This window comes from Nothobranchius furzeri, chromosome 10 (assembly GCF_043380555.1).
Source record: "Nothobranchius furzeri strain GRZ-AD chromosome 10, NfurGRZ-RIMD1, whole genome shotgun sequence".
Taxonomy (NCBI): domain Eukaryota; kingdom Metazoa; phylum Chordata; class Actinopteri; order Cyprinodontiformes; family Nothobranchiidae; genus Nothobranchius; species Nothobranchius furzeri.
The window spans coordinates 44,734,113-44,747,384 of NC_091750.1; the positions used below are offsets into that span (position 1 = coordinate 44,734,113).

The following is a 13,272-nucleotide window of genomic DNA, read 5'->3' on the forward strand; positions in this document are numbered from 1 at the left end:
TGTTGTTTGGGTTTTAATTCAAAACCAACATCAGCCGCAGAGTTAACATTACAGTCATTAACACATACATTCCCCCCAACGAGTCATTTTCTCGGTTGCTTTCGACAAGGTTCTTGTGACTGAGAAGGCCAGGATGACGTCTGCTGGTCCTTTTGGAACCATTGGTTGTCAGATTTCCGGCTCCAAGGGGCGGGTGGTGCAGCCGGGTGGTTGAAATTTCCCCGCTGGCCCCGGTGTTTGTCCCATCCTCTGGAGGAGCGGTCGGAGTGAGAGGTGGACCGGGGTGGGCCAGGTCTCGCACCGTGGCTGACAGTTCAGCTGTATTTTGAGCTCTCTCGATGGCGCTCCTAAGATGGGGACCAAACAGAACGTCAGAGGTGATGGGGCCTTCCAGTATTTCTCTGTGCAGGTGTTCGGGAATGGAGGGCAGGGCCTTGAGCCACAAGGCCCGCTGGATAAGGGTTTGCCAGGCAGCAATGCGAGCAGAACCGGTGAGTATAGTAGCGCACAGATTGAAAATGGCATCAGCAGTCTTGCTAATGATGTTTTTTGACTCGTCAGGAGCGTCAAGCTCTTCCATTTTGGAGATGCCAAAGGCAAGAAGGGCGATGTTATTTTCTGCAGCGCCAGTCTAGAAGGCGCACTGGTGTATGCGATCGGTGAGCCATGCCAGGAGCTGGTCATGTTTGGAAGCGGGAACTGCTCGCTGGCCAGCGAGGTGGTTCTTGGTGCCAAACAGCGAGGCCAGGTCTGGATCCAATGGAGGAATGGTTGGACAGCCCTGGTCAGAGAAGCCCTCGACTTTTTTTATGGGTGCATATGTGGAGACTGGCGCTTTGAGCTTAGCAGGCTCGGAGAAGGTGGTGGACCAGCAGCTCATGGCAGTGGGGAAGCACGGCCAGACGGGGGTTTGACGGCGTGTTTGTGTGGCCCCAAAACTTCCCGCCAAATCATCTGCTTCAGGTGGAGCCGGTTCTGGGACGGCTAGGCCCTTGCGGACCGCAGCCACAGGGATGATGGCAGGTAGCTCCTGGAGCAGTTCTCTGACTGCTGGCAGGGAGGAGCGTGAAGGTACTGGAGCAGAGGAACCTGCTGAGGGAGGCTTATCGACCTCCGTGTTTTCCAGGAAGGAGAAAGGGCTATGGCAGCCAGACTCGTCGTATTCCTCAAGGTCGTTGCCATCTTCCAGCCAGTTGGAGCCAGACAGCTCCCGACCGACATTGAAGAACTGTAAGGCTTTGTCCAGCAAGTATGTGTCAGCCACCGGAAATTCCTCGTTGGCGGCGGAGGTGAAGTATTGGACCCGGCGGATTTTTTCAGCTACGGGCAGAGCGGCACAAAATGGGCACGAGGCCTGGGGGGTCAGGGCCAGGCCAGCTTGATGAGCCCTGAGACAAGACCTCACATTTAGCGTGAAGGTCGCCGCTAGAGATGAAGCCCGTCTGGCAGGCCGGGAAGCTCCTCACGTCGCTGGACATGCTTGGTAAGTAGGATAATTTGCTCTTGGCTAATGCTCTTTAAAGATAGCTCTTAAGCTTGGCTTGAAGAGACAGCGGAGGTGAACAGTTGAGTTGCTCCACTTATATACCCACGGGGGTGCCCACCATTGGTGGGAAGCTCTTCATGATTGGCTGATTCTGAGATCACCCTTCCAATAGCAGCTAGCTTAAGGGCTAAGACTAAACAAAATAGAACTTGAGTTCTGGCCTTACTGTCATCACAAAGGCAGGATGTACAGTACCATATATGGACAGTGCAGAGCTACGCCGCTATAGCCCGCAGTGCTCCGCTTCCAGAAAAGACGTTGTTTCAACTTTCATTTTGAAACTAGTTGTCTTTGAAAACATAATAATTATAGTTCATAATTTAAAATATCAAACTTTTATCTGACTAACGCCGGGGACACACCGGCCGCCGAAGCGCCGCGAAACGGGGGCTGTCTTCATTCGGTGCCCTTGTTATCCTATTCTATAGACCACATGGGCCGCTGAAGCGCCGCGTGCCGGCGCTCCAGCCCGCGCCGTGCAGTGATCGTTTCGGCGTCTGCTCTATTTTTTTCGTGAGCCGTGGGTGAATCGCGTCAATTCTGGCAGGAAGTCAAACCTAGACATAAGAGGCAGGCTGGTAAATTAACAAAATAAAGCATTTCAAAATACAATTCCGCAATAGTCGAATGTGTTCATAAACAGATACTGCATAAAAACCAGTGTGTGTGTGTGTGTGTGTGTGTGTGTGTGTGTGTGTGTGTGAGACCACATGAAGGGGGTGTGGTTTTGGGTGTCTTTCAACCGGAGCAGACAGGCGGCGCTTTGGCGGCCGGTGTGTCCCCGGCGTAACGGTGTTTCAGCTCTCATCAAGCATCCAAATGTTTGCTGGTTTTAACACCATTTTCAGAGATAGAAATATCTTCAGTGAAGATGTGTCAACAGGATAGCTCAACTAGTAAGACACCTGATTCACATGTGGAGGACCCGGGTTTGAATCAATCAGATTGTTACTTGGAGTTTTTTTTTCTGTGATATTCTTTTACTGAATAAGACGCCCACATTTTTATTTTTAAACGTCCAAATGAGACGCGCTGAAAAACATTAAATTCATGGCCAGAAAAGACGTCAGTTCAACTTTCATTTTGGAACAATTTTTCAACCATGACGGGACGCATCGTTTGGAATCGTAGTATGTCCAATGAAGGGCCTGCCTTTCTTGCTGCACTAAGTTCACAGTTTCTTTACAAAACTCCCCAAAACAGCTTTCTGTTGGTGCCAGGAGAACAGTCTGCACTTAGCAAGAGAAGACACCAGTTTGCTGCTAAATCAAATAGTCAGTCATAGTAAAACCCTTCTAGCCAATCAGAGGCGAGAAAGACGGGATTTTCCTTGGACATCTTAAGATTCCAAATGACACAACCGGCACAGCCGAAATACCGCATGTGTGCTCACGAGAAAACGTGTCTTTTACAAAAAAGGTTCACAAAAGCCCTTTTTAATTTATTTTTCTAAAATAAATCATTTTTATGGCCTAAAAAGAGTGGGGAGGGGGGGGGGGTTCCAAGGAAAAAGCATCAAATTCATACGTTTACCCTTAAGTGCCTAAAAGTGAAACGATAGTAATTTAAATAACATTTTAATTAAATAGTAATTGTCTAATGTTAATGAAGCAACTAAATGATGATCAGTTTAATTTCACTGTGTAATTCTATAACAACAACAGTAATTAAGACGGCAGTGAAAAACAGCGGCGGCGAGAGTCACACCGGGAGAGCCTTGGCAGCGGCACGGCTTCTTCTCTTCGCTGGACTTGTGAGATCACACGATCCCTCAAGTCTTCAAGTCACAGTTTGTTTAAAGAGCAAGTCACGTCAAATCAACATTTTTTTTGCCGATAAACTATATAAATGTGTGTCCAATTGTGCTGTAGACAAATGTAGTCAATAATTCGGCACTTCAGTGCCTCTTAGTTAAAATTTAAAGAGCAAGTCACCCCCAAATCTACTTTTTTTGCTGATAAACTAAATAAACGAGTGTCTAATCGTGCTGCAGACACGTGTCGTCAATAATTTGGCACTTCAGTGCATCTTAGTTAAAATTTAAATATTCTGCCTAAAACTGGCAGTGTTGTGCCGTTGTCAGGTAAAACCTCTGCACTGTATTTTAATTTAAATCTGCCACCGCTATTGGCTAAGAGGTATGCTATGATGTAAACTGGTACATTATGATGTCACAATGCTGTCGTGAGCCTGTGTGTGTGTGTGTGTATTTGTTAGCGGCTCCGCCCTCTCGGTCTGCCTGGCAACAGCATTTGTTGCATTTTTCAAACATGAAGCAGGAGTGGAGTTAGAGTCTGGAAGGGGGTGACTTGCTCTTTAAATATTCTGCCTAAAACTGTCAGTGATGCACCGTCGTCAGGTAAAAACTCTGCACTGCGTTTGAATTTAAATCTGCCATCGCTATTGGCTAAGAGGTACGCTATGATGTTAGATGGTAGATTATGATGTCACAATGTTGTGAGTGTGTGTATTTGTTAGCGGCTCCGCCCTCTCGGTCTGCTTGGCAACAGCATTTGTTGCATTTTTCAAACAGGAAGTGGGAGTTGAGTAAGAATCTGGTAGGGGGTGACTTGCTCTTTAAGCAATCCGCCGTTAAACCAAGAAGAAGGAAATCATGTTTGATATCTCTGTTTGATGTCATATATGGTGTTGCTCCTCTCCACTGCCAGGAATAAAGCCATGAAAAAAAAAAACACCACTGCACTTCTGGAACGATGCTGTGAGTAAATAAGTCACTGGGTCACACGTAAGCTTCATTTATATGAAATTGCATCGCTGCAGTACTTGTATTTTGAAAATTTACCGGGGATTTTACACAGAAACAGTGTGTGATTTCCTGTCTAGCCCTATGTTAACTGCAGATATTGACGTGTCCCAGAAGCAGCTCGCTGCAAAAATAGAACCCGATCCTATCTCTAGCGGCGAGGTGCGGCGTGCCGCCTCTGGGTCTGAAAATCGTCGCGTCACTGTTGGTTTGAAATAGCCCATAAACTATAATGGATTCTATGTGAAGCAGTGACGTTCCATGCCGCTGACGCTTTCAGTGTGAGACCGGAGTAATACTCCGTCTGGATGCCATGAGGCCAGAAGGGTTTGTTGCTAATTTCAACAATCGTTGAGGGGTTAATGTCATGTAGTTACATGAAAGACGTGTCTGTTCTCTGTTGAGATGTCTTTGATGTTAAAAAAACAAAACACATCTAACATTTCTGTATTTAAAGACATGCATTCATGTGACAGTTTAGTAACCTCAGAGCAGAAGGCTTTGAACACTCACATTCTGCAGGTTGAACTGGAGCTGCTGCTTGTAGGGTTCAAACTCACAGGCCAGCTCGTAGCCCTCATGGTAGGACGTGAACAAGCCCTGCAGGAAGGCTAGTAACTGAGGAGCAGAGGGGGGAACGTTAGCTCCAGGCTTAATGAGGGAAGGAACCGATGGCCACTCATCTGCTCAATTACCAAAATAGCCTCTGCATGAAAACACCCCAGCCCTTTGCCTGTTGGTGGTTTGCTGCTTATGTTTACAACAAAGACTTTTCCTCTCTGTCAGCCAGAAGAAATCTCCTCACAGGAAATGCTGCTGCAGCAACAGGAAGCAGCTTTTACTGATATCTACCCTTCCAACAGTTTATCACTGACTAAACTGAGAGGGTAATGCGAGAGTTCATGGCTCAGCTCCTAAAGGGATATTTGTTACAACTTCATGTTTATGTCATAGAACAGTCTCACTACTTTGTGTTTACTACAGTGAAATGTAAAAAAAACCCTCTGAATACAATAATGTTGCAGTTCGAACTTACCGGCTCCACAAACTCAAACTTCTTCCTCTCCTGCACTTCTTGGATCTTGAAGACATACTGCAGAGACGCGTCATAAAAAATCTTCCTGTCTTTATTCATCTGTGAGTCAGCCTGCAGGACACACACACACACACACACACACACACACATGCTACTCCACAGGTGTGGGGGAAACGTGTGGCTTGTGGGGGTTTGTAGGACTCACCTCGTGCAGCTGTGACTCCTTCTTTTTAGAGGAGACACTGAGGTACTTTTCCTGCAGGGAGTAGTACCTTTCTGTCTCCTTATCAAACTGCTTCTTTCCCTCCTGGAGAAAATATTAAAGCACATTAAGAATTCTGGCATTTTTAATTGTTTTGTAAACAAACTTTTCAGGCATTTCAGTTAATTATCACAACACCGGCAGCCACAAGAGAACTGTATAAAACAGGATTACTGCCTTGTTAAAACCGGACCGCTCCATTCAGACAAACCGTTTACATCTAGTTCTGTCACTGAACACGTGCAGCAAAGACTTAAAGGGATTTAATAAAAGGCATTAAAGTGGTCAACGTGCAGCAAACAATGTCTCAAATGCAACACTGCTGGAGCAGAGCGGGCTCAGGAAAAGCCTCACGAATCAGGCTTGGACCACACCTGTTCTCTGTTAGAAAAGCACCAAATGACCCGCACTTGTATAGCGCCTCTCAGAGTAAGGACTCCAAAGCGCTTTACACTACAGTGCATCTTTCATCCATTCACACACACATTCACACACTGATGGTGATGAGCTACGATGCAGCCACAGCTGCCCTGGGGCGCGCTGACAGAGGCGAGGCTGCCGAGCACAGGCGCCACCGGTCAAAACCAACATCAGGATGTGTCGCTGCTTTTCAGGCATTCATGAAGCTGAAACTTTCCTCTGAGAAATTAGACAAATGTTTTTACACTAAGTGTTCCTGTCTGGTTATTTTTAGTTGCTCCTGTAAAATAAGCAGGAGTGGACATGTTTGCACACAAAATAAGACTCTAAACGTTTCAGACAGAAAGCATCCAGCTGACAAAACATTACAATGAAGCTAACAGGGATGTGATGCAACAAGGCCCGAGGATGCTTGAGGTCAATTATTTACCACGTTCTCCACATCAGTTGCTCCGTGCGTGAATCGGATGGGGTTTTGACTCGATTAATCGAATAATCGGATTAAATGGGAAAATTTAAAAGCTGCTAGGGAAGCAAATTTTCTCTCCTTCCTTTAACAACAAAACCTGATTAGAAAACAGTTCAATAGGGTGCAAAACAACATGCTATCACCTAAATATATCCATAATTAAACTATGATCAGTAAAATTTACTGTATGTCATTAACATGTTCAGTGGTAAGCTACTGGAAGTGCTAATAAATTTAACTGCCACACTCCTGCAGCGATGTTGAGCAGCAGACTCGAAGCAGCAACCTGACTACAGCGGTTCTGCTGCATGGTACTGCAGACCACTTAAACAGGACAATAAACGGGATGGCAGGGTCTTTTCTTCCGCTTGTAGAGTTGAGATATTCTTAGTTTCATGACCATCGTGTTTTTTCTGAACCCCACTTCATCGTGAAACTGCTATGCGCTAGCATTAGCTATCTGCCTGTAGTTGCACTTTTCATCCCAAACTTTGGACCGTTCCTGCCTTTGTGTCTTTACTGGTTTCCGTTTTCCTCCACAGCACCTAGATTAGCTCACTGTGCACCAGTAAAAAGCCTCTTCCTTACACAACAAGCTTACGTTTGTTCAACAACGCGCTGGGGGGGAAAAAAGGAACTTTAAAAGATGCTGCAGGAGTGCTACGTCTAAAAATAGTTTATCGCACACTTAGTTTGCACACGCGTGCGCGACATATATGTCTATCTCGCTCTGATCTGCCTCAGTCTGATCTGCTGCCGCATCAGATGAGCTGCATGCATTGACTTAATATGATTATTAAACAACTAATCGATGACTAAAAAAGTTGTTAACTATTTTAATAATCGATTATAATCGATTAAATCGATTAGTTGTTTCAGCTCTAATTGACTGTTAAATAAAGGTTGCACGACACAAAAAAAGTTGCACAACACAACGAATCGATGACTAAATGAGTTGCAAACACATTTCTTCGTCGAGTTTTATTGATTCGTTGTTGCAGCCCTACAGGCGTAATGATGAGAAAAAAAAATAAAAAATGCTGCTAATGAGTACATTTTTCTTTTTTTGTAGAAAAATGAAATTACTGGTATAAATCAGATTTTTGACATTAAAGAACTGGCTGAACATGACACGTGGCAGCATCTGGCTACACTCAGCAGCGCTCTCATTAGGAGATGATGTGTGTGTGTGTGTGTGTGTGGTGGTGTTTCTATTTTGGGGTGGGAGGACCTGATCACATAAATAAAGGCATTTTTAGGAGAATAGATGTCAGACAAAATAGCATCAGACTGCAGCCGTTCAGCAGTTTTTCTCACACTGAAAGGGTGCTGCTGCTGCTCACACAGTCGTGCTACGCTCTACTTTTGGGATTCCATCAACTGGACCATCAAACCCTTAAAAACTGCTGTCCAGTATGTTCTTGTTGATTCTTAGAAACAACTAAGAAGAGACACCAGACAGCTGCTGAAACCAGACACCACACGCCGTGTTTACATTGCCTCTAAATTCAATTTTCCCTGTGTTGGTGACATGCTCGCCGTCTGTCGTCTTCCCTCCCATCCAACGTCCGTTCCCATGACCTTGTTACTGACGCTGGACTCTGACCTATCTCATCTGAGCACACCAGACTTTCTGATGGCTCATTACAAGCCTGAGTGGGACCAGAGTGGAGCGGCCTGGGTGTGTTCCTTACCTTAACAGCACCAATCTGTTCCTTTCGAAACTTCTCAAGTGGTGAAATCAGAACGTCATCAGCATTTTGGATCTGAGAAATAAAAAGGAGAAACCAACAGTGAGTCCGGTGTTGTAAACAGCGAGACCAGCTTTAATAAAAGGGATTCCAACGGTCCCATGGGAGACGTTTTTGAAATGTCAGATGGAATGAAATGTGCTCCGGTCAGAAAAATCAGACGTTCCTACAGGAATGCATCATCGTTGCCTCAAACTACGATCATCTTATGTTATGAAACGATAAAGTTTTAGCCGTTTTAGTCAAATCTTGTGAATAACATTACTTCTAGAACATCTCATGGAATAAGTGTGTTGGTGATGACTCTAACACTCCAACATCAAAATGTTTCTCAGTATCTGGTAGAGCCAATAAATAAATCTATCTCAGTCGCAACTTTTTAAAACACTCCCAAAACGTCCACCATGGTGGACCCACGATTGGTTGTGTAGTATTGAGGCAGTACAAGTGCAAAGAAACACACACACACACACACACACACACACACACACACACACACACACAGTATGTGGCCTATACAGATACTGGTTTCAGTGCATCCCTATTAAGATTCATTGAACACCCTTATCTAGCTCAAAAAACACTACATCAAATTTGAAAAAACATTTGAAGTCGTGGTACGGCCGTCTAAATATATTTTAGAAAATGTACTTTTTTCTGTTGGTTTAAACTTTAGGAGTAACTAACATAAATCACTTCACCCATGCTGCACATGTGGCTCACATCAGCGGGCATCAGATTTTTAAGACAGGTCATCCTAATCTACCTCAAAGAAGTAGTCAATCTTTAAGACTGTGAAACTCACCCTGATAGATGTGAGTGTGATCTTACAGACCAGGCAGGAGCTGACTCGGCACCACCTCTGTGAAGGAATTATGCTAAAACTGCTGCAATCTTCTTTCAGCTGCAGAGTCAATATGAGAAACTTTTGTCTGAGTTTTGAACTCAGTCAAGAAAAATAAGCAGTCGTTTACTTATCAGAGTTTTTGTGTTTATGTTCGGTCTGGCAGCTCTTTAGTCATGAGTCTATTAAAAACTTCTGTCCAGTCTGAGTTTGTTCAGCTTTGTTGTTCCAAACATCAGACTGACGGTAGTTTGAGGCCTCCATCGCTTTCACTTTAAGGTTGGACCAGAGCTTAGACAAAAGTTTCCTTTCTTTGGTTTGGTCAATTTTTTCAACACATCACAATATGTAGAGTGAAAGTGAAATCTGAGACTGGGGGGGCATTGTCAAACCCAACAATAATTCTTTCAGGTTGAACAGGCTAGTATTTCAGAGGAACCCTTTTTTATGGAAAACTCCCTGGCGGTGATGCTATTACTGGAGTTCCACATCAGCCAGTAGGGTTGTAGCCATGTCACAGCACATGCAAATCCATACAATCAAAATATGCGAGAGAGAGAGAGAGAGAGAGAGAGAGAGAGAGAGAGAGAGAGAGAGAGAGAGAGAGAGAGAGAGAGAGAGAGAGAGAGAGAGAGAGAGAGAGAGAGAGAGAGAGAGAGAGAGAGAGAGAGAGAGAGAGAGAGAGAGAGAGAGAGAGAGAGAGAGAGAGAGAGAGAGAGAGAGAGAGAGAGAGAGAGAGAGAGAGAGAGAGAGAGAGAGAGAGAGAAAGAGAGAGAACCTTAAAAGATTTTCTCAGGCTATGCTTCGCATCACAGGGGAATTGCCAGAATAGGTTCCACATGGCTCCTTTTCAGCCAGACCATGAACACACAGCCACAGAGGCAAACACACTCTCACACAAGGGTCTATACATAAAAGCAGCCTACCATGCAGATCTATTACAAATGAGCAGAACTGGGACAGAATCCAGTCGCTCCCCACAAAGGCCTCTAACTGACGGAGAGTCTCTGAGTCAAAGGCGTCGTCGTCGTCGTCGTCTTCCTCCGCTTATCCGGGTCCGGGTCGCGGGGGCAGCATCCCAACTAGGGAGCTCCAGGCCGTCCTCTCCCCGGCCTTGTCCACCAGCTCCTCCGGCAGGACCCCAAGGCGTTCCCGGACCAGATTGGAGATGTAACTTCTCCAACGTGTCCTGGGTCGACCCGGGGGCCTTCTGCCGGCAGGACATGCCCGAAACACCTCCCCGGGGAGGCGTCCAGGAGGCATCCTGACCAGATGCCCAAACCACCTCAACTGGCTCCTTTCGATCCGGAGGAGCAGCGGTTCTACTCCGAGTCCCTCCCGAATGTCCGAGCTCCTCACCCTATCTCTAAGGCTGAGCCCGGCCACCCTACGGAGGAAACTCATTTCGGCCGCTTGAATCCGCGATCTCGTTCTTTCGGTCATTACCCAAAGCTCATGACCATAGGTGAGGATTGGGACGTAGATCGACCGGTAAATCGAGAGCCTGGCTTTCTGGCTCAGCTCCCTCTTCCCCACGACAGATCGGCTCAGCGTCCGCATCACTGCAGACGCCGAACCAATCCGCCTGTCGATCTCCCGATCCCTCCTACCCTCACTCGTGAACAAGACCCCGAGATACTTAAACTCCTCCACTTGAGGTAGGACCTCTCCCCCGACCCGGAGGTGGCAAGCCACCCTTTTCCGGTCGAGAACCATGGTCTCAGATTTGGAGGTGCTGATCCTCATCCCAGCCGCTTCACATTCGGCCGCGAACCTACCCAGCAAGAGCTGAAGGTCAGAGCTGGATGAAGCTAGGAGGACCACATCATCCGCAAAAAGCAGAGACGAGATTCTCCTGCCACCAAACTCGACACACTCCACACCACGGCTGCGTCTAGAAATTCTGTCCATAAAAGTGATGAACAGAACCGGTGACAAAGGGCAGCCCTGGCGGAGTCCAACCCTCACTGGGAACAGGTCCGACTTACTACCGGCTATGCGGACCAAACTCACGCTCCTCTGGTAAAGGGACTGAATGGCCCTTAACAGAAAGCCACCCACCCCATACTCCTGGAGCGTCCCCCACAGGGTGCCCCTGGGGACACGGTCATAAGCCTTCTCCAAATCCACAAAGCACATGTGGATTGGTTGGGCAAACTCCCATGCCCCCTCCATCACCCTTGCAAGGGTATAGAGCTGGTCCACAGTTCCACGGCCAGGACGAAAACCACATTGCTCCTCCTCTATCTGAGATTCAACTATCGATCGGACCCTCCTCTCCAGTACCTTGGCGTAGACCTTTCCAGGGAGGCTGAGGAGTGTGATCCCCCTATAGTTGGAACACACCCTCAGGTCACCCTTCTTAAAGATGGGGACCACCACCCCGGTCTGCCACTCCCTAGGAACTGCCCCCGATGACCACGCAATGTTGTAGAGACGTGTCAACCATGACAGCCCTACAACATCCATAGCCTTGAGATACCCAGGACGAACCTCATCCGCCCCCGGGGCTCCGCCGCTGTGTAGTTGTTTGACTACCTCAGCAACTTCTGCCCCCGAGATCGGACAGTCCATCCCCAGGCCTCCCAGCTCTGGTTCCTCCTCGGAATGCGCATTGGTGGGATTGAGGAGCTCCTCAAAGTATTCCTTCCACCGTCCGACTATAGCCTCAGTTGACGTCAGCAGCTCCCCATCCCCACTGTAAACAGTGTGAGCGAGTTGCTGCCTTCCTCTCCTGAGGCGCCGGACAGTTTGCCAGAACCTCTTTGGAGCCGATCGATAGTCTTTCTCCATGGCCTCACCAAACTCCTCCCACGCCCGAGATTTTGCCTCGGCAACTGCCACTGCTGCACCCCGCTTGGCTATCCGGTACCTGTCTGCTGCCTCCGGAGACCCACAGACCAGCCACGCCCTGTAGGCCTCCTTCTTCAGCCTGACGGCTCCCCGAACCTCTGGTGTCCACCAGCGGGTACGGGGGTTGCCACCACGACTAGCACCGGCCACCTTGCGACCACAGCTAGCAACAGCCGCCTCGACAATCGCAGAGTGGAACAAGGCCCACTCGGACTCAATGTCCCCCACTGCTCTCGGGACGTGGTCAAAGCTCTGCCGGAGGTGGGAGTTGAAGACCGTCTTGACAGGTTCTTCTGCCAGGCGTTCCCAGCAGACCCTCACTATGCGTTTGGGTCTGCCAGGTCTACGCGGCATGTTCCCTTGCCATCTGATCCAACTCACCACCAGGTGGTGATCAGTTGACAGCTCCGCCCCTCTCTTCACTCGGGTGTCCAAAACATACGGCCGCAGGTCAGATGATACGACTACAAAATCTATCATCGACCTGTGACCTAGGCTGCCCTGGTACCAAGTGTACCGGTGGGCATCCTTATGTTCGAACATGGTGTTCGTTATGGCCAAACTGCGGCTTGCACAGAAGTCCAATAACAAAACACCGCTCGAGTTCTGATCAGGTGGGCCGTTCCTCCCAATCACACCCCTCCAGGTCAAGCTGTCATTGCCCACGTGAGCATTGAAGTCCCCCAGCAGGACAATGGAGTCCCCTGATGGAGCACTATCTAGCACTCGTCCCAGGGACTCCAAAAAGGGTGGGTACTCTGAACTGATATTTGGCCCATAAGCACAAACAACAGTCAGGACCCGTTCCCCGACCCGAAGGCGCAAGGAAGCTACCCTCTTGTCCCCCGGGGTAAACCCCAACACACAGGCAGAGAGTCTCGGGGCTAACAAAAAGCCAACCCCAGCCCTCCGCCTCTCACCCGGAGCAACTCCAGCAAAGTAGAGTGTCCAACCCCTCTCCAGGTCTCGGGTTCCAGAGCCAATGCAATGTGTCGAGGTGAGTCCGACTATATCTAGCCGGTACCGCTCAACCTCTGCCACAAGCTCCGGCTCCTTCCCCGCCAGCGAGGTGACGTTCCATGTCCCAAAAACTAGTTTTCTTGTCCGGGGATTGGACCGCCAAGGCTCCCGCCTTGGTCTGCCACCCGATTCACATTGCACCGGACCCTTCATGTTCCTCCTGCGGGTGGTGGGTCCACAGTTGGACGAGCCCATGTATCCGGTTCGGGCTGGGCCCGGCCGGGCCCCATGGGCGAAAGCCCGGCCACCAGGCGCTCGCTCACGGGCCCCAACCCCAGGCCTGGCTCCAGGGTGGGACCCCGGTAAC

The 13,272-nt window shown here is 48.2% G+C and overlaps 1 protein-coding gene across 2 annotated transcripts in view; it reads right to left on the reverse strand.

Moving 5' to 3' along the window:
• LOC107386362 (rho GTPase-activating protein 42) overlaps positions 1 to 13,272 on the reverse strand; it is a 48,415-nt gene that overhangs the window by 26,433 nt on the left and 8,710 nt on the right. For both annotated transcript variants that reach the window (XM_015960701.3, XM_070555682.1), the window contains 4 exons: positions 8,192 to 8,263; positions 5,552 to 5,653; positions 5,347 to 5,457; positions 4,824 to 4,928 (listed from right to left, as the gene is read on the reverse strand). In XM_015960701.3, the coding sequence (XP_015816187.1) occupies positions 4,824 to 4,928; positions 5,347 to 5,457; positions 5,552 to 5,653; positions 8,192 to 8,263 (390 nt within the window). The remainder of the gene's footprint in view (positions 1 to 4,823; positions 4,929 to 5,346; positions 5,458 to 5,551; positions 5,654 to 8,191; positions 8,264 to 13,272) is intronic.